Below are 21229 nucleotides of genomic sequence, written 5' to 3'. Positions count from 1 at the left end.
ACATCAATAGCATCAACAACATCAACATCACCAACACCTTTTTCATCATCTGGTATGGTTCTCTGACCTGCCAATGAGTCAGTCAAGTCTGTTAGCCTTTTTCTTTTTTTCTCATTTTATCTCTTTAATCCTCTATTTTTCTTTGAATTTTTTTTATTTATTTCTAAAGCTATTTTATTTTTTTACGATCCTTTTTTTAATTTAACAAGTATCAGTGTGTATGGCTGAGGTGTGCGAACCCATAATAATACTGTCCTCGCATATAGTCCTTTATTTATTATTATTATTATTACTGTCTGTTGGCACATTTAGATTTTTATGTTGTCTATGTATATACCTGCTCTTTTTATTTTTTTATCTTGTGTGTGGAATGTGATGGAACCTTGTAGGAATCATATTTTTTTTTTATACACATAAAATCAATTTATTGTATTTTTTTTTTTTCATGAAGGTATACTGTGTGTTTGTGTGACCTTTTGAAATTTTATTTTATTAAAAAATAAAATATATTTATAATTGATTAGCACCTTTGTTTATGCAATATGATTCATTGATTTTTTTTTTTTTTCTTTTTTGTGTCAATTTTGTATATCCTGGATGTTTTTTTTTTGGCTTTGCTCCTTTTTTCGAAATGTGTTAGTCATATGCTTTAGTTAAATATATAAAATATATGTACTGTTATGTTGTATTTTTATTGTTTTTTTATTTTCGAGGAAATGAAAGTTTAAAAAAGATAAATAATAAAATATTAACAAGGTCAGGAAATGAGTATATTGGTGATTTTTATTTTTCTTTTTTGAGTCAATGTTTTTTCTTTGAGTTTGGATGATTATCATTTGGGTGGTATTGACTCAATTGACTCATTGAATTTTCAAGAATGATGTTATTGTTAATAGGTCAGATATTTAATACTCATATCCGCAAAAAATTACAATAATCATGTTTGTGAAAATCAGATAATTATGTAAATAAATATTACTCAAAACTTGATATACTGTTATCATCGTCATCATCATTGTGTGATTAGTTGAACGACTCATATTATTTTCTTCGAAATAAATTCAAATTAAATACATTCTCATATTTTTTTTTTATCCTCAATTGACGTACAAGATTTGCTTTTTTTTTTCATTTAAATTAAACAAATTTTTTTAATGAATCAACAAATTAAGAACAAAAAAAAATAGTAATATTTTTTTAAAATTAAATTCATTAATTGTCTTTGCTATTTTTTGAACTATATACCCATCTTTTTTTTTTATAATTATAAAATAATTATTTTGACTTTTAAAACAAAATGCCATAACGTGACCTTTCCTTGATTTTTCATTGTTCACAGTAAATTAATTTTTTCGATGTCGAATTAATGCTATATATAAATTTTTTTTTTTTGTCAACTTACCCTTCCTTTATCTTGATGAATTGATCCACGTTCTTTTGATCTTCTGCTCACCTGTAATAAAAAAAAAATTATAATTAAATATTTTAAAAATAATAATATATTTATAAACATTAATAATTAAAATTTAAAAATACACAAAGATTACGATGCTATTTTATAAATATATTTTTATATTTATTTATATAAATAGATAAATATTATATTTAGAAATTGAGTGTGCTATTAAAAATAGTTAATGATGTATAAATTTAATATAAAAGAATTTAAAAATCAAGACAGCTTATTAGTTTTGTATTCATTTTTAAAAAAATTTTTTTTCGATATAATTATAATGATATTGTTGTATAACAATAAGACACAGCTTACTCGAATAAATTTTAATTAAAAAAAAATTGTGGAGAAATTATATTGTAAGTTTTATACAGTGAAATAAAACTATGAAAAAAAAATTTAAACGTATTCTTGTGTGTGCCACATACCATTAGATTAGTTTACGCAATAGTCATGTATATAATCAACACCAGCATCATCAACATCATAAAATATTTGCTGATCCATTTTTTATTAAAAAACTTTTATTTCATAAATAACTTAAACTTTTGTATTATAATTTATAAATTTTTCCTCATCAAGTTCTAAAATAATAATTAATTTCTTTTTTTTTTTCGACGTAGAAATTTTTCTGTTGATTTAATTTTTTTCTAACGTATTTTTTTCGTTGATAAGCAGTATTATTTTTTTTTTGTAAAATTTATTTTCTTTTTATGTGTTCATTTACTTTTTTTTTTTTTATATTTTTTATTTATTTATAATTTCAAGGATGTCTATAATTATTGAATGTGATAATCGATGATTGATATAAACACTATTGCAATAGAGAAAAAAAAAAAAAGATTAAAAATAAATGAAAAAATATCAATTGGTGTAGGTCAAATTGCATAAGGTGTATTTGAAAACGTAGGCAATAGTATATTAGAATCGAGTTGTCGTTTGGGAATAAATATATAGGACTCAGCTCTGTGCCAAAAACAAAAATATCTAAAAACAAGCCTATCTGAACCAGAAAATAAAAGCCACATTTTATCCACTCTAACATATTTTATCCCATTATTTTATTTTCTAAATAATATATATTTTTATATTCTATTTAAGATGTAAGTAAATTTATAATTGAATTGTTTCAACTCTGTGAAACCCTGCATAAACTAAAAAAAACATCACATTTTTTTTCTATTTTTTTTCATGTTATTTCACTTGTTCTTTACATCTTTCAATAATAAATAATTAAAAAAAAAACAAGTCAAATATTACATAAAATAAATTAACTAAAATTTAATAAACTTTTAAAATTTATTATTATTTTTATAAAATATTTATAAATAAACAAAATACTTAAAATAATTACCAAAATATCTTGCAGGGACACTGGCATAAGTGAGCACGTTGACATTATTATTTATCATTAATTAAATATTTTTTTTTTTAAATTGTATTTACAGTAAAAAAATGTATCATTAATAATTAATGAAATTTTGTTATTTTATTTGCAAATCACTTAACTCATTAAACTAATTATACAACACTTTTTTTGAAAAATTGTAAATTGTTGTTTAAAATTGACACTTGATATTGTTATTATTTTAATGATAGAGGATGATTTTATCGAGTTGATTATTTTTAATAAATGTGATGTTGTATGGTCATTGGTGCTATTTGAACTGGGGCTGTATATAGCTTTATGTATTTAATACACCACACAGTGTGGGGTAACTTTACAGTGTGTCGATTTTAAGCGCACGCGTTTTACAAATGTCTATTTAGCTTTTTAAATATACATGTATATTTTTTTTTTTTTTTCTATACATATGATTCAATCATTAAATAATACTATAATGATTTCTTTTTTTTTCAATTATATTCATGTTGTATAAGACAGTGAATACCTTGAGGGATTTTTTTATATGATAATTAAAATTATAATTTCATTTGAAATTGTAATTAAATTGTTTAACATTTGATTAGAAAAATTAATTAGGTATTTTATTTTGTTTAGGAAATTAAATTGTATTTAAAAAAAAATTAATTTAGTTTTTTTTATTTGGAAATTGTATTTAAAATTAATTTAACAGTTTTTTAATTATAAAATTTTACATTTTGGTTTTAATTATTTGTGGGTTTATGAAATATTATTAAAAATATATTTAAATTCATTTTAAATTTAAAAATATAATAAAAATAAAATGAGATTAATAAAAAATTGTATATATCTTGTTATTACTGATAAATGTTTACATGAAAACCATAAAATTAATTTTTAAATTACATAAAAATCACTCGTAAGTAATACTAAAGAAAAAATAATTTAAAATAATTTAAAAAATATAAAACGTTATTAAAATAATAATTACATATTTTTCTTTGATTATTTAAAACGTTAAAATCATTTGAGCAATAAATAAGCATTATACACAATATAAAAATTAAACAAAAAAAAAATAAAATAACCACTAAAGTACCGTCTCTTTACAAATTCTCCTCTCGCTAAAATTTCAACATGACGATATAACAACTCCTCAATCAATCAAATATAAAAATGACAATTGAAATAATTAAACAATACAAAACACACTCAAGTTTATTTCATATTAATAATAAATAATAATAATCAATGTATTATTTTATACATAATAAAGCCGCAAAAATTAAAGTAGCTTACATCAATGCCATTGACAATTTGTGTTGTCCTTATTCCTAATAATATACTTAACAATTATTCACGACATCATTATTAATAAACACAAACCGAGTAATTATTTTTTCAATCAACAATTTTCACAATTAAAACGTGATGCTTGATTCAAAATAAAATTAAAAAAACGAAACAATTTTCTCATAAGAAAAGAAAATAACAAGCCAAAATATAATTAACTATTATTTTTAATAATTACCAACTATTTATATATTTTTTTTTTGATAACACATACACACTCGTGGATGATTAAGATAAAATAGATTTATTGATGACGCATCTGACAAAATCTGGCTTCTCAAAATCTTATTAATATTCAATTAAAATAATTTATTTTTTTTATTATTTTTATCTACAAAATAATCATCAATATTTAATTATTTTTATTATTTTAAAATATACATACACTGTCTCAATATATAAAATAAAAAAAAAATTTTTTTTTTCATATGAAATCATATAATTGCACGCACGCAAACCGGACATGAAAATATTTGGAAAGCATGCACATTATTGGTATCAACTACAAAAATGTGAAAAAAAAATTTTTTTTTTTTTTTTTAAAAAGTGTATATAATTTGAAAAAATAAAAAAAACAGGTCGTCGCCAATGAGGCACTTTCCCCCTTTCATTTACAGCTTGAAAAAATAAAAAAAAAAAAATCCATATAATTTTATAAACACTTGGCAAGAAATCGAGTGTTAATATATAAATGAAATTTGCAAGAAAAAAAAAATATGTCAAAGATGTAACTTTTTAATTTATTTTTATTCAATGCTAGATTTGTATCAATGAAATATCTTCCGAATGATGTCAAGTATCTTATCAACAAGTTAAAAATCAATTGACAATTATAAATCATTATATACATAAATAAATAATGATAATTATTTATCAATGTATAATAGTGACAACTCACCACATGTGTTTTGTGATGTTGATGCAAATGATGTCTTTTATCTTTGGCATGATGATGTTTTTCACGTGATGATTTACCACCACGATGAGGTGGATAAGTGTGATATATCATATTGACACCAAAACAATTTGGTTGACGTCACGTAACTTCAGTTTTTGTACATTTTCCAATGTTTATTTGTTGCTGTTGTTGTTGTTGATTATTTAAATTATAACGACGTGGTTCTAATGTCGAACATTTTTTAACAATATCAAATAATATATGAATACTTTGTTTGTCATCATCGTCATTATCATTGGTGTCATTATAATCATCTTCTTTTTCATTATCATCAACGACATCTTCAGGTATTATTATTTTTTTTTTATTTAATATTTCTGATGATTTAGACATTGTTTCATTGACAAGTAAATTATTAAGAGTCAAATCATTGTCATCAAGATCAACAAATGTTGGACGATGATTATGAACTTTGAGAATTTTACCAATTGGTGTTACTGTTGTTGCTGGATCTAGTTTTACTAGTGCAGCTTGTAGACTATCCATTTTCGAAATTTTCGAAATTATCGAAATTTTATTTACAATATTTCGAAACTTTTACAGTTTTTTTTTTTAAATTGTTTTTTCTATTGAATATTGTTTTGTTTTAATTATAATTTTATTCACTAATTTATTGTTGTTTAACACTTGATATTTAAATTCGAAATAATGAACGATATTAATTATAGTAATAATAATTTGTGATTTTTTTCGTTTCGAATTTCTATTTTTCGATACAATTGTTATTTGTTTGAAGAAAGGAAAATATTTTTATGTCGTTGTATGGATTTGTAGTGAATCATAAAAGTTATTAAAAAAAAAAAAAAAATGTATATACCACGATCGAGTCATGAGATGATAAAATAATATTATAAAAAAAAAATTGAGAGAAAAGACAACTCTCGACTTTCTTGGAAGTGCATCAAGGCAATCCGACCTAATCTGGAAGTCAAGGACACCAAGACACTAGCCAACAAAGACTCCAAGATATAAGAAGAAAGGATTCTTGACTCGTGTATCATCATCATCATCACCATCAACATCATCATCAACTCTAATATCTACTCAACAAAAGTTTCGACAAATCTATAAACTACGTAATACACTCATTGTATCAAACCCCTGATTCACATGATAAATCCAATTCATGATAATCATAATATTAAAATAAATAAATAACTAATATTTATAAATAATTTTAGTTAAAAAAATTTTCCAAGTAGCTTTTATTTATCATGAAAAACTAGGAAAATTAAAAAAAAGAAAAAACAAGGTGCGGCTCGAGCATGCGCATCTCTAATAAATATATATCTATATTCGTAATATAAATACAGTAATAATATTTTTATCATCACAATGAAAAGAACAAAGAAATAAAATATTAATGCTAAAAAGAAAAAAAAAATATCAAGCCCTTGAATAATATTGTGGGCGTTGAAAAAAGCAGAAGACCGAGTGGTATCGTGTATCAACACTATATAAATCTAGCTCAAGTGTATGAAGCATGTATTTAAAAAATGATATCATAATTAAAAAAAAAAAAAATAGAAAATTATAATTAATTAAATGATTTATTGATAAATTAATTTACGATTTTTTTAAGGGATGATACACCAAAAAAAAAATTCGTTAATTAAATTTCAAAATTTTCTAAAAATTCATTTTTTAATTTAAATTGTTTTTTGTTGCTTAGGTTTTTCTAATTTGTTAATAAAAAAAAAAATAGTATTTCTATTTTTTTTTTTTATTATCAATGGCAAATAGATTATCTATTATAAAAAAAAAAATTAAAATAAATAATGTTTATTTAACAAGACAGGTTCTTGACTCTTGAAATAATTTTAAAAAAAAATTAATATTTACTATTGTATTATCATTTTTATAAATATTTATTTGTACTGTTTACTTTTATTATTATTTTTTTTTATTAATAATTAAAGCTGCATATAATAATTTTATCAATTTTTTTTATTTATTTTTATTCGCTGTTTGTTTATTTTGCTTTGGCAGATAAATAAATAATGGATTTAGTAATAAAAACGACGAAAAAAAATAAACAAATTTTTCGATAAATAATTAAAGTTAAATTAAAAATTATTAAAGCTATTACTATCGTTCATTATTTCGAATAGAGTATTTTTAATTTAATAAATTGAATTATAAATAATTAGATAAATAAATAACACTGTTATTTATTAATTTAATTAACAATCTATTTCACCTTTAAAATTAACAATTAAAATATATGAAAATCTTTTTTAAATTGACTTTGTCAATTTTCAATAAAAAAAAACATATATTATCTTGTAAATTATTTAGACCGTGATATTGTTAAACAAATTATCCCTTTAATTTTTTTTTTAGCACAATTTTTATCCACTTATGAAATCACAAATATTTTAATTAATCCAAATAATTTAATTGACATTTTCTTGTGATACTGTGTCAATATCACCCAGCTGATTGACACCACATATTTTTCAATATTAAAATACCAAAAATTACCAAATAAAACACTTGAAAATTATAAACAAAAAAAAAAATTAATTGTATAAACTTTTGACAAAATAAAAAATATATTTAATTAATAAAATTTTGAAAATTCTTAATGTTTTTCTTTTGAAATATTTATAAACATTTTTTAATTATTTATAAACTTGTTATTAATATGTTAATTAATTTTTAAATGAAATTTAAAAATATAAAATAATAGAAAAAAATTGTCGATTTATTAGGTTAAATAATAATCGCTGGACCACACGCACAATGTTTGTGATTCCTACGATTCTACGACATGATTCTGTGTGGTGATGAACCCAAGATGGGGTGGCTATTGGTGGTAGAGGTGGTGGTGATGAAACGTCCAGGGGTTGAGATCAATATGAGGTTGATTAAACGCGGGAAAATTGCGCGCAAGTCTTCTAGTCTTCTAACTCTCTCTTTATTCAATTTTTTATCCAGCATCTCTTGAATCATTTACAGTTTGCCCCACCCACTAAATTATTATATATATTTTTTTATGATTTACATTTTATCAAATTGATAGATCAGATTGCTAAAATGATTAGTCTTACATGTCTTGATCTTCGTATACTTGGCTTTATCAGTAATCATGTAATTATCATTTTAAAAATAATTAACAATACCGGAAATTATTTAATCAATATCATCAACATCAACATCAAATTCACTCGTGATAATGCTGTTTTTTTAATTTACAATTTTTGTAATTGCTAAGTTTAATTGTGTTTATGTTAATTGATTAAACACTTGAAATTGTTTATTCAATTTTAAGTATTTTTTTTTAAATAATTTTCCACGTGAAAGCTGAATTATTTATTTACTTTTTCTAGTAAAATACACAAATGTCGAAAAAGCATTATAGTTTGTTTGTTTAAAAATATATTGTATAAACATTTTCAATTTAAATTTGATTTTTTTTTTTCAACACAAGCGTTATCTTCTGAAGATATTTTACTGTCGGTAAAATAGTTTGTTTTTTAAATTTGATATGATTAAATTCTAGATGGCAGTTTTAGGTTTCAAATTTACTTTCGAATTTGTTGAAAAATTATTTATTTTACCAATCAACAAGTAGCTAAACAATCCTTTCAATTAAAATAAATTCAATTTTCATTGAAATTATTTTTCTATTTTTTTGTAAATTGTATTTATCCTTAAAAAAATATAGAAAAAAATTTTTTCACTTTTTAAAAAATAGCTAATCTTCTAATAATTATTCAAAAAAATTAAATTTTCCCAACTAAAAATTAATAACAATAATTATAAACATACACAGTTATTAAAATTAATTTATTCCTTTTTTTTTTGTATTTTATTTTTACCTAATCTAGTGTCTAAATACGTTTAAAAAAAAAAAAATAATTTTCTGAATAAATTACTCTCTTCTAATCCTGCTAAACAACTAATAAAATATGTGTAGGTATTTATTAAAACTATAAATATATATTTGGAGATTGATCTTGTCGAAGATATATCCGCAAAGTTAGCTGCTTTCACGTTTACTAATGTAAACTCTTTACATAGTTTCTAATTTATTTATAATGCTGAATTTTTTGAAAAAAATTTTATTCATTTTGCTGGGTCTCAATCTATAAATTTCATGATATTTTTTACATGACAACAAAAGTATTTTTAAAACTAAATAATGTTTTAATAAATTCCACAAAAACAAAGAGAAAAAAATAATATAAAATTTGTATAAAAAAATATCTTACCTTATCAATAGATGACTGATGATGATGATGGTGATGATGATGATGATTACTACTATTATTATTATGATGATGTGTATTTATCCAACACATTCTACATGGACAATTAGCATCTTTATCTCTTGAATTAACATCACCAATTTTCTCCTTACTTGGATTATTAATATCACTAAATTCATTTGTAACATAAACCATTTCTAATGGTGGTGGTGGTGGTACAGGTGGTGGTAATGGACTTGTTGCAACTTCAAGACTATCTGAACTTGAATTATGACGCCTTGATGATATTACATTATTATCTGATGACGTTGTTGATGTTGTTGTTGTTGTTGTTGTTGTTAAATTTTGATTATATATATTTTTTGGTGATTGAGGTTCAGGTTTTAAAAAATCATCTAATAAATAAAAACTTTGTGCTTGATAAAGACGTCTTGATACTTTATTATTTACTGGTTTTTTAACTTGTTCATTATCATTTTTTATATCACTATATGTATCTCTATTTGTACGTAATACTCTTGCTGAATATGATGTTACTGGTTGTGGATATTTTAATATTTTTGTTGGTGTAACATCAATTGTCGTTGAACATTTACGTACACCATTATCATTTTGATTAAATAATAATTTTTTTGTATTATTTATTGATGATGTATGTGTTTGATTATCATTTGTTTTTAATAGTGTACCTAATGATCGCCATTTTCTATCTTGATAATTTGATGTTGGTGATGATGATGATGATGTTAACATTTTTGTATTTTCTGGTAAATTTATTGTTGATGTATTACAAGACCATTTACGTTCAGACAAAGGTAGTGAATTTTTAATTGTTGCAGTTGTTGTTGTACTTGTGCTGGTGGTTGTTGTTGTTGTGGCTGTGGCTAATGTTATTGATGCTGTTGTTATACAACTATTTAAATTGCCAACAGTATTACTTGTCCATTTTTTATTAACATCAGAGCTACAAGAAGTTGATAGCATTGTTGATGGTAACTCTTCACGTTGTTTAGCTTTCCACCATGATGATGTTGATGCTGTAAATAATATCAATGCACCTTTTATAGGATTTTGAGCTTTAGATAAATGTCCTTTTGGTGATAGCTTTGATTGATTATCTGGCTCTTCAGTTATTGTTGATTTACTATATAAACAATCATTGTCATTAATGTATTTTGTTTGATATGTTTTTTCAGATTGTTCTTGATGATAGCTATCTTTTGTTGAATTAATATTACGATGATAATTACGTGATGAAACAAAACCGTAATCTTTGCTATCTGTTAGTGAGTCTGTTGGATCATTTTGTTGACGATTTTGTCGATGTGAAAGAGGAAATGATATTGAGGAAGACGATGATGATGTTGATGTGGATGATGATGATGAAGAAGATGAGGTAGCTGTTGTTGTTGATGATAATGAATAACAATTTGATGTTAATTTTTGATTTTGCAATGAACTTGGACCACTTGTTTTATGATTTTGTTGTGATGTTGTTGATAGCTGTATGTTTAATTGTTGTTGTGGTAAAGTTGAAGTTCTTGCACGATGTCCAACAATAACTGGTGATGATGTATCACTTGATGGACGTTGAAGACATGAAAAACTTGCAGAGTGTCTTAAACTCGATGGTGGATTACCCAACTGACTAACACCCAACATTTTTTTTTTTTTTTTTAAATCTCTTCACTTTTTGTCTTTTAATTAAACAATATGTTTATTTAAATATTTTTTTGTTTTATTATTTTTTCTTTTTAATAAAATCAAATTAAATTCTTAATTTAAAATTAATTATTTAATTTTTTTTTTTAACTTTACAACAATATCTCAATGCACAATACACTGACAACATTTTGTAATAAAATTATCAATATTCAATAAATAAAACCAATGAACAATAAAATTATCCATGTGACATTTATTTTGTGTATATAATAATAATTTCCTTTTGAATTTGTCGTTAAATCTGAAACAAAAAAATAAAACAAAATAAAGGGTTAGGGCATTGCAAAGTAAAAATATAAATCATTTTTTAAATTAAATTTTATAAATAATATTGTATTTTAATTAAAAGCTGGGATTAAAATAAACAAATAAATAAAACTTTTTAAATAAATTTTCCATTTGTTTTTTTTTTTTGAATTTTTTTTCAAACAATATATTCAAGGATTTATATATCACACGCAACTATCTATATATACTAATGTGGTATATTTATGACTTTGAAATATTATTAATTGGTGAAAGGTATAATTTTACATATATCTTTATTTACATACATATTTACACAATGTAAAATAATAAATAAATATAAATAACCTGTCTGCGCTCTAAATAACTCATCAAGAGCCAAGTTGAATTATTATTTTCATCATACATGTTTAAACAAAATATTATCCATTAGTATATTATTAACACAAATACCTATTGTCCCGTAACAACAATTACCCTTTACCAAAATAATTTAAATTAATAACAATAAACTCAATTTTGCAAGTGCCAAGAAACAAAAAAAAAATATTTAAAAAGTTCATTGACTTAATGGCTCTATTAAAAAAAATGAGTCACTATATTTTTTAACTATTAATAAATTTTAATTTAATAACAAAATTGACATATAAAAATACTATTTGTCAATAAAAAAAACTTCTATCAATTAATGTGACTCACTGAGTTTATAAATGTAAATTTTATTTTTCTACAATTTATTTATTGTTCTTTGTGTGTGCGTATGATTATTTTTTTATAGCAATTTATTTAAAAAAAAAAAAAAGTGCACTTGATTGTTTACTTACAATGCGACAATGTGTATGAAATAAAAAAAAATTTTTTTTGATTTTTAATATTAAGTTCAAGCACCGCTCTTGGTCTTGACATTTTTATGAGCCAATTGCGTGTTACTATTTTTATTATATTGATATAAAATCATACACACACACAAGCACAAACTGAGATATAAATATAATGTATTTTATAGTTTGATATAAATTATTCTATGTTGAAAAAAAAAAGCAAGCAAGCAAGCATAGTTGCATATTTATATATATTATTTTCATTATTCTTTTGATATATAAAAATATGAGCAAAATTAAACATCTCGGTTGGCATGTATCCAGGGCATATTCTATAATTATCATTATCAATAATTATTCATAAATATTATATAAAGTTATTAATGACTTTTTTTTTATTTTTTTTTATAACTGTGTATTATATATATTTTTTTTTAAATAATTAGGCTGCAGCTATTTTAGTGCATCAATGGGATATTATCAGTTACAAAAAACGCGCAAGTATTTTATTTGACATAAAAAAAAATTATGAGTCTTATTGTGTCAATGTGTCTTGATATTTCGAGATGAATTATTATAAATAAATATATGTAGAACAAAAAAATTAAAAGCAATAAAGCACTGAGTTAAAAATTTACGTAATAAATTTGAAGAAGTTTTTTTTTGTTGTTTAAAATTTATAAATGAATTTAATTATTCAATATTGATCGATGAAGAAATTGATTGAAATTTATATTTTTTTTCTCTATTTATTTATAATAAATTATTGTATGTATTTGTTTTTTTTAAATTGAAAATTATAAATGTGAATAATAATTGCTCAAAATATAAAAATGCTCCAACTTTTTATCAATACTGAATTAATGAAATGCGACAAAAGTTTTTTACATATATAATCGAGACAATTATCATTTTAAAAGTTTGATAACATGATATGAAAATGAAAAAACAATTTTAACAAAAATAATTGTTAACAAAGACTTTAAGCAATTATAATAAAAGAAATGAGTTTTTTTTTGTCATTTTTTAAATGTCAGATAAGCATACAGATAATAATAGTCACTTTGGACATTTGCAACAATAATAAGGCATGTCAAATTCTATATATACATATGAAAAAAAAAAAAATTTATATAAAAAATTCAACAGGGGACATCCCTTGGTAGGACTGCTCGCTCCTTTTATTTTTGTTCATTCAACAAACGATCACGCAATCATGTAAAAATAATAAAAAAATAAAACATATTGAAAAATATTCGTGACATCGTCTCCAAAAATATTTGATAAAAAAATATGCCTATTATTAAAATATAAAAAAAAATTATTACCAACAAAAGCTTATTTAGATTATCAGGATAACATTAAGATATTTATTTTTTTTTTTAAATAAAATATACAAATGCTCACGTGAATTATTTTGTGACTTTCTACAATTAAATATCAAAGAAAATTAAAATAGAAATAACGAAAATATAAAAATAAATTTCAATTATATATACAAGTATTGATTAAGGAAAATTCACCGAGGCGTAAGTAGAAATCACTTGGCAAGCAGAGCGACACTATAATAATAATAAATTTTTAAAAATATAAATAACATGTGTTAAACATGAAATGAAATGAAATTTTCATTTATTTATTTATCTATTTTTTCTATTTTTTAATAACCGTGAGTCTTTGTTTAAACATGCATTTATCTGGATTTCAAAATAGCATGAAAAATAGAAAATATAAGCTCGAGTTTTAAATTGATGCTGATGAGCATTAAAAATAATAATATATGATTTTATTTTCTACTGTCTTGTATTGTAATTGAGAGGTGTCATCTTTGTCATTGTCATTATCTTTCTTTTTTTTTTTTTACTTTATTCGTTAAATTTTTTTTATGATGAAAAATTTATTTTTCATAATAAAAAATTTTTTTTTTTATAATAAAATTGTTTTTTTTATTATTTAAAAAATATTTTTTTACTATTGTTAATAACAATTTACTATGATTTATAATTTTTATCGTAAAAAAATACTTTTTTTTCGCCGGAAAAAATTAAAATTTTGTCATAAATCGCGACCGTAATGTGTTTTACCAATTAGACTTAAAATTTTTGGCCTAATTAGCCTCATATTAATTGTTAATTAATAAAAAAACAAATTTACAACATAAATTAATATTTTTTTTGAATAAAAAACATTTCTTCTGAATGTAAAAAATTTTTTTTCAAATGAAAAACATGTAATAAGTCATAAATAAAAAAACAGACGTGTTATTTAATTGATATTTAAAACTTATTTTATTTTTTTTATGATTTTCATATTTATATAGTGTAAAATAATAAGCCAGGTAATACGCAACAATATCCACATAAAGATAGGATAACGTGGTTTGTTGGACATATCATATGCGGAACGCGCGGGATGTGATATGTGATACATACCTCAATGTTAGAATAAATGTCTGTTCACTTGCATTATATTTAATATAATATCCTGGTTGATGCAAATTTTTTTATTTCATTTAATATGATGATGAAGATTAATTTGAGAATTTTATTTAAAATTTAAAACACTTATTTTATAAATTGTATTTAATATTTTAGAAATATCATTTTAAAAATTATAAAAAAATTATTTATGGTCATTTTTTTATAAAAAAACAATTTGCTAATTTATATAATAAAATTTTAGAAAACTTTTTTAATTAACCAGATATGTTGGAAATTATTTTTCGTGACTTTGTAACACGCTAATATACAGGTGTATATTTTCTTTGTTTTTTTTTTAAAGTGTTATTTTCGTAAGCTATCTGCAAGTCACCATGACTATGTTCTACGACAATGTAAAATATTATATAACACATCAAAATTATATGTCAACAATAGCTTGACAATATTTTTTAATTAATTGTTTATGTAATAACTTTGTAATTAAAAAATTATTAAAGAGAAAAAAACAATTGTGATGGCAGAACAAAAAAATTAAATTTGCTTTTTAAATTGTGTTTTTTGATGATTTTCAAGCATTAGATAAAATTATAATAATTGTTTATAAAAACGACATAACAATAGTAGTTTATAAAAAGTATTTTTCACTTGCAAGCTCAAGTCAATTTTCTTAAATCGAAAATTTACAATTCAAAAAAAAATTAAACCGTTAAAAAGTTTTTTCATTTTTTTATTTTCAAATTATATTTCTTCAATGAAAACTTTATATTTTTTCAATGAAAAATTTAAGCTGTATTTTTCTAATTATTTCTAAATCCTTAACTATATTTTTTTTTCGAAAAACAATTTAATTTTAAATCGAAATATTTCGATTACAGCGCATCAAAGCCATCAACTGTAATTTTCAAATAATTGATAAAATCAATTTTTATATAATTACCCATCGAAAATTAAATTATCCACATAAAATAAAATCTTATAAGTATTAAAATATAAAAAATGAAAATTGATAGAATAATATGTGTATATTTAATATTGCCTTGGAAACAACGATTCAAAATTATTATTATATTTTAAGCGCGCGCGCGAGGCCAAAACCAATCGTTTTAACGGCTGGCGACCTCGCCAATATACAACTAACAACTCTTTCTTTTTCCTGTCTTTGTCTTCTTTTTCTTCTGCAATTTTTTTTTCTTTATAATTCATTTTTTATATTGTGTCAATTTGTCTTCGTCTTCAAGACATATACCATAAAAAAAAAACAACTTTTTCTCTTCTCTTTTTTTCAATTTTTAAATTTAATAAACATGCACTCAACAACAATAACAACAAATAACAACAATATATATTCATAAAAATATTATTATCATTTTTTCATCAACAATGACAACCCTTAATTTAAATATTTCTTTTTTTATTACTGCCACTGTTGGTTTGGTTGGTCATATTTATTTAATTTACATTTGTCATATACTTCTTTGTCTGTAAAAATTCTATAAATATATTATTTATTTTTTTTGAAAGAGAATATATATATAAAAAAGCACATGAGGTATACATAATTACGGAACATGGTGAACAAGAAATAAGAACAAGTGTGTGTGGGAGAGACTGCTCGGAAATATTAAATTTTGCAATATGTACATGAAAGCATATTACAAGGTATGCCATCATCAGCTATATTTAAACTTTTTCCACAAAATATTTAATTAATTTATCCGCCCTTAAATTATACATAAATATATAAATAAAAAAACCATAATATATATTTCATTTGACGAACAAATTTAGTATAAATATTAACAAAGAAAAAAGCACCGGAGGAAATGAATTTTTTAGTTGTTTAATGTATATAAAAATATAAAAATAGTAATAATGAAATTTACGAAAAATAAATTGGTATTCTGAGAAGAGCAGCTGATGAATCAACTGATGTGTGCAACAGCATCACCAACAGCAGCATCAACATTGCCACGAGAAATAAAGGAAAAAATTTTTGTTGCTGGGATTTAATATATATATAGATGGACTTGGGAGGAAAGGAGGTAAAGAAAAGAGTCCAAAATGAATGGAAATAAGTCTTGTAAAGTACTATAAAAGTCAAGAGGATATAGATAAAGCGAGAACACGCCACTTGAAAACAGGTTTGCACAATAAATGCAGACTGGAGAGACTCCGACAGGTCAGCAAAACTTAGTCAACGAGGGTACACACACTGCTGCAATGTTCTTCCTCTTTTCATCTCATATTATTATATACTGTAATTTTATCACACAAAAATAATAAAATAAATATCCTCACACATACATACATATATTATAAATATTATTTTATTATTATTTAAATAAATAAATATTGTTTTAACAACAAAATTAACGATAGTAATAATGATAGAAAAAATAATTTCGATAATTTGTATCTGCTGTATATATGACGAAATAAATGTATAATATAATAATGCGATATTTTTATTATTGTTAATCAATAATAGACAATATCCAATTGACATAAAAATAAATTTTTTTATAATATAATATGATGTAGTAATTGCTTTGCTAAAAGACAATTGACATTATTTGTGTGGCAAGAGCTGGTGTGGAGTCGAGGTGGCTGGTTTACTCGTTGATCATGCTGATTGGCATGATCATCATGTGCATCATCAGGGATGTACTAAAATAATTACAACCCACATATATACATCCGCAATTTTTATTTTATTTTATTTTATTTTTTTTTTTATTACTTTAATTTATTAAATTAAGCAAGTACTTTTATTAAACTTTTTTAAAAAATAAATAAAATTGTGTTTTTTTTTTATTTTTCATTTTATTTTTTACTACTGGGAATATTTTTTTTTTTAATTAATAGTAATTGGTTTATAAAATTTAATAGTTTTATAAATTTTAATATAAATAAATTTGTAAATAATTATTAAAAATATTATTTACAATTAATATTATAAAAAATATGAAATTTAATAAAAAAAAAATTTTTTTCGTTTAATTTAAAAATTATTAATAATAATTATTTATAATAAATAGTATAATAATTTTTATACTTTAAATAATCTATATTTTAATTTTCATTATAAATTTAATTATTAAACATAATTTATATTTCTAAAATATAAAAAACCATCCAATTAACTGATAAACGTTTTAATTCAAATAAAAAAAAAACCATTTAAATAATTTTAATTAAGCTTCCGCTCTTTATCCCCACACACATGTATTTTCTTTGTCTCTAAGCTAAAAATTACAATATGAATAAATACATATGACTTGATTCCAAGACTCTATATATATTAAGCATATAATTTAAATTGTGAGAGAGAAATTTTTGTATATAAATGTATTCTAAAAATAGACATACATTTTTAAATAGCGTGCACATGGGGAAGAAATATTTTTATTGTATAAACAAACTGCGTAATAATAAAAATAATAAAATAATGTTCATAGAGAATCATTGGGATGCATGATGGTGTGATGCTATAATTATCTCAGTGCTCATATATAAAAATACATAAAAGTATAAAATAAAAACTGGTAAAACTGTAGAAAAATAAAATAAATATATATCTAGTTTTGTTGGAAGTCACCAAGTCAAGTCGACTCACTAAGTAAAAAAAAATTGTTGCAATTTTAAGGCGTGTGCGTTCAAGTAAATGTGTATATTTCTCTTCTGTATAAATGAGCAAGGCAAAATGTCAATGACACTTTCCCACTGGACAGTGCAATAATACTTTTTTCATTTTTATTTAACTGTGTATATTATTACACGCACTAGTCACAATTTTAATTTTTTTTATCTAAATATTCTAATGGTATTTATAAAAAATATATTAATAAAATAATTGCGATTTTTGTACACAATTTTTCAAGCCAATTAATATTATAATTTTATTTTATTTTTCGTTGTTAGAGGGTTAATGAAAAAGCGTAAATTTATCAAAGAAAAACTGGCTAAACAACAAAATATTTATACGCAATTGTGGTTTAATATTATTTTATTTTATTTATGATATTAAACTTGTTGAATAATAATTTTGTAAGATATTTATATTGTAGAAATGAGGGGTTGCAGTTTACCACATCCGTAAAAAAAATAAGCCTTGAGTATGATTCTTTGAAGCATTTATTATCGACACGCGTTTATACACACGTATTGCAAATATTATTTATTATTATTAATATTTGTGTGTGTGTGTATGTTCAACCCGGAATAATAAATAGTGCCCCCATAACTACACACACACTCACTTATTATTATATCCTTTTAAATTAGAAATATAAAATTAAAATTTTAAAAAATCAAGAGGATGTTGTGTGCATGCAGTTTTTAACAGTGACTATATTTAAAAGACTTTTTTTAACCATGCAAAAGTCTGTTAAAAATATAAAACGGGTCTTCGTTTTGCATGATTTATTTTTTAACATTTTCTTGATTTTTCACTCGGTAAATTTTAGAAGAATATAAACTTTTAAAAATTTTTTATAGTAATTAAAAATTAGTTGAGAATTTTTATAAAATTTGGAGAAATCTGGAGAAATTTTAGAAAATTAATTTTGATTATTTAAACAAAAGAAAAAGAGAGTAAAAGAGAGAAAAAAAATGAAATCATTTAGACAATAAAATCTTCATTTTTAGTTGAAAGATTTTTTTTTTATATTTTTTGTATATCTCATTCGATTAAAAAGAAAAAATAATAAAGTTAAAATTTATTATTCATGATGTGTGTATCGATAACATGTGTTAAATTTATAAATAATATATAACTTGTATAATAATTATTAAGTTTTTGATGATGATAACGGTTTGGTTATGCTGAATTTATAAAACGTTTAGTGTATATTAAATTATTCAAAGTAATATCAGCACGTGTGTCTTATGTACATACAGTCAGCAATGTGTCAGCATGACTTGTACACAGACAACATGCCTTAAATTGTCTCACAAAATTAATAATTACATGTATCGTCACGAGGGGTATAAAAAAATGAATTAACTCCCAAAAAAAAAATACCAAGAAATTAAAAAAATTATATACCTTAAGGTTTTTTACCCTTTGCAAAATGCTTTACTTATTAAAAAGCTATTATTTTTTTTTCTATTTAACTAAATAAAAAGACATATGTTTAATAAAGACATAAAACATGTGCCCCCTTTTTTTTCAATAATAATTACTAATAAATTTTAGATATCTAATGAAAATTTTCAGTCGAAGACAAAGCCAGAACAAAATTTTTAAAGATGAAATTCTTCGTTTAATTGTTTAATTATTTATTTATTTATTTATTCAATGATTTCTCTAGACCTACCAGAGCTTAAAATAATCTTTAATTCAATAAAATTCAATTTTCTCGTTTCACATTGTTAAACATTGAATTTTTATTCCAAACTCAATGATAAAAAATGAAACTAAATTTAATTAAATTTTTCCTTCATTGATATAATATTAATTTCGAAATAAAAATCAACTCGATTAATTAAAATTTAAATACTAATTATTAATTCTCAACTTTCAAAGAAAATAACATACTAATTACAACAACAATATCCAATAAATATTTAACAAAAATTATACAATTAAAATACAACCCATTAAAAATTGAGAAAAAAAAAATTTATAAAAAACACTTTGTGTGTTTCAATATTATAAAAAAAAAAAATAATAATAAAAATAATTTAATCAATTTCACGCATTAAGAAAAATATACTCATTTCGATATTTTTATTTCGCCACGTACTGCACCAGGTGAGATTAAATATATAAATATACACACATAAGTTTGTGTAACACAAACCCGTTGCACTTTCATATTCATAAAAAGAAAAAAATTTAAAAAAAAAAACTAAATAATATATGTTTTATTATAAATAAACATACAGTAAATTTAATTTGACTGTAGATATAATATCCCTGGACCAACTGCATATGTCAATATGCATTTTAAAAAAAGAAAAAAATTTTTTAACTTTATAAATCAAAATTGTATATGAAAAATTACTTTAAAGTTGTATCAAACTGTGTCTTTGTATCATCAATCAATCAGTAAATCATACAGTCAACCGGTCAAAGAATTTGTTTTTTTTTTTTTCAATTTTTCTTCTCTTCTTAATTATTATAAAATGATAAATTTAGTGCAGGTGGTATTTATAATAATAATAGGGTGTATAAACTACTAAACAATTATCAAGTGAAATGAAAAGAAATAAATGTAAGTGAATAGGATAAAGGATGACTCAGATTCAGGCATTTGTATATTATATTTTAATACATATATAAACTTGAAAAACTTGAAATTCAAAGGTACATAATGTTAACGAATAAATATATTATAAGAACATATATGGAGAAACAACATGACACTGTGTTGCATGTTTTAATGTTGCACTAAATTATGCCAAACAGTTAAAAAATATAAATTTTTTTTAAAATAATACCGTGGGTTTTAATTTTCAATTGCAAATATATATAGGATTTTTTTTATAAAGATATTTGAGAGATAAATTGATTTTATAATTATTTTAATTATTATTATTGTTTAATTATTTGTAATGTATTTTTTAAAATTTTAATTAATTGTTATGACGTTTTATTGGCTATGAGAAATTATGAATAAAATTTTGATTCATTTAGTAGCAGATGATT

At 22.2% G+C, this 21229-nt stretch overlaps 2 protein-coding genes across 2 annotated transcripts in view; both read right to left on the bottom strand.

Annotated features, from left to right (window-relative positions):
* Positions 1–21229, bottom strand: part of LOC122860420 (probable serine/threonine-protein kinase clkA) — a 32289-nt gene that overhangs the window by 9610 nt on the left and 1450 nt on the right. Inside the window, exons 2-3 of the mRNA XM_044164228.1 lie at positions 9348–11310; positions 1403–1453 (exon numbers count right to left, since the gene is read on the bottom strand). Of these exons, the coding sequence (XP_044020163.1) occupies positions 1403–1453; positions 9348–11006 (1710 nt within the window). The 5' untranslated portion in view covers positions 11007–11310. The remainder of the gene's footprint in view (positions 1–1402; positions 1454–9347; positions 11311–21229) is intronic.
* On the bottom strand, positions 5103–5694 carry LOC122860441. The gene has a single exon (XM_044164256.1). The coding sequence runs from the start codon at positions 5614–5616 to the stop codon at positions 5209–5211; it is 408 nt and encodes a 135-aa protein (XP_044020191.1). The 5' UTR covers positions 5617–5694; the 3' UTR covers positions 5103–5208.

The sequence above is a fragment of the Aphidius gifuensis genome, linkage group LG1 (assembly GCF_014905175.1).
Source record: "Aphidius gifuensis isolate YNYX2018 linkage group LG1, ASM1490517v1, whole genome shotgun sequence".
Lineage (NCBI taxonomy): Eukaryota > Metazoa > Arthropoda > Insecta > Hymenoptera > Braconidae > Aphidius > Aphidius gifuensis.
This window is presented reverse-complemented; position numbering and strand designations above follow the sequence as displayed.

What these genes read in the sequence shown, in the direction of transcription:
- LOC122860441 (XM_044164256.1), bottom strand. Translation starts at nt 5,616, where the DNA reads ATGGATAGTCTACAAGCTGCACTAGTAAAACTAGATCCAGCAACAACA.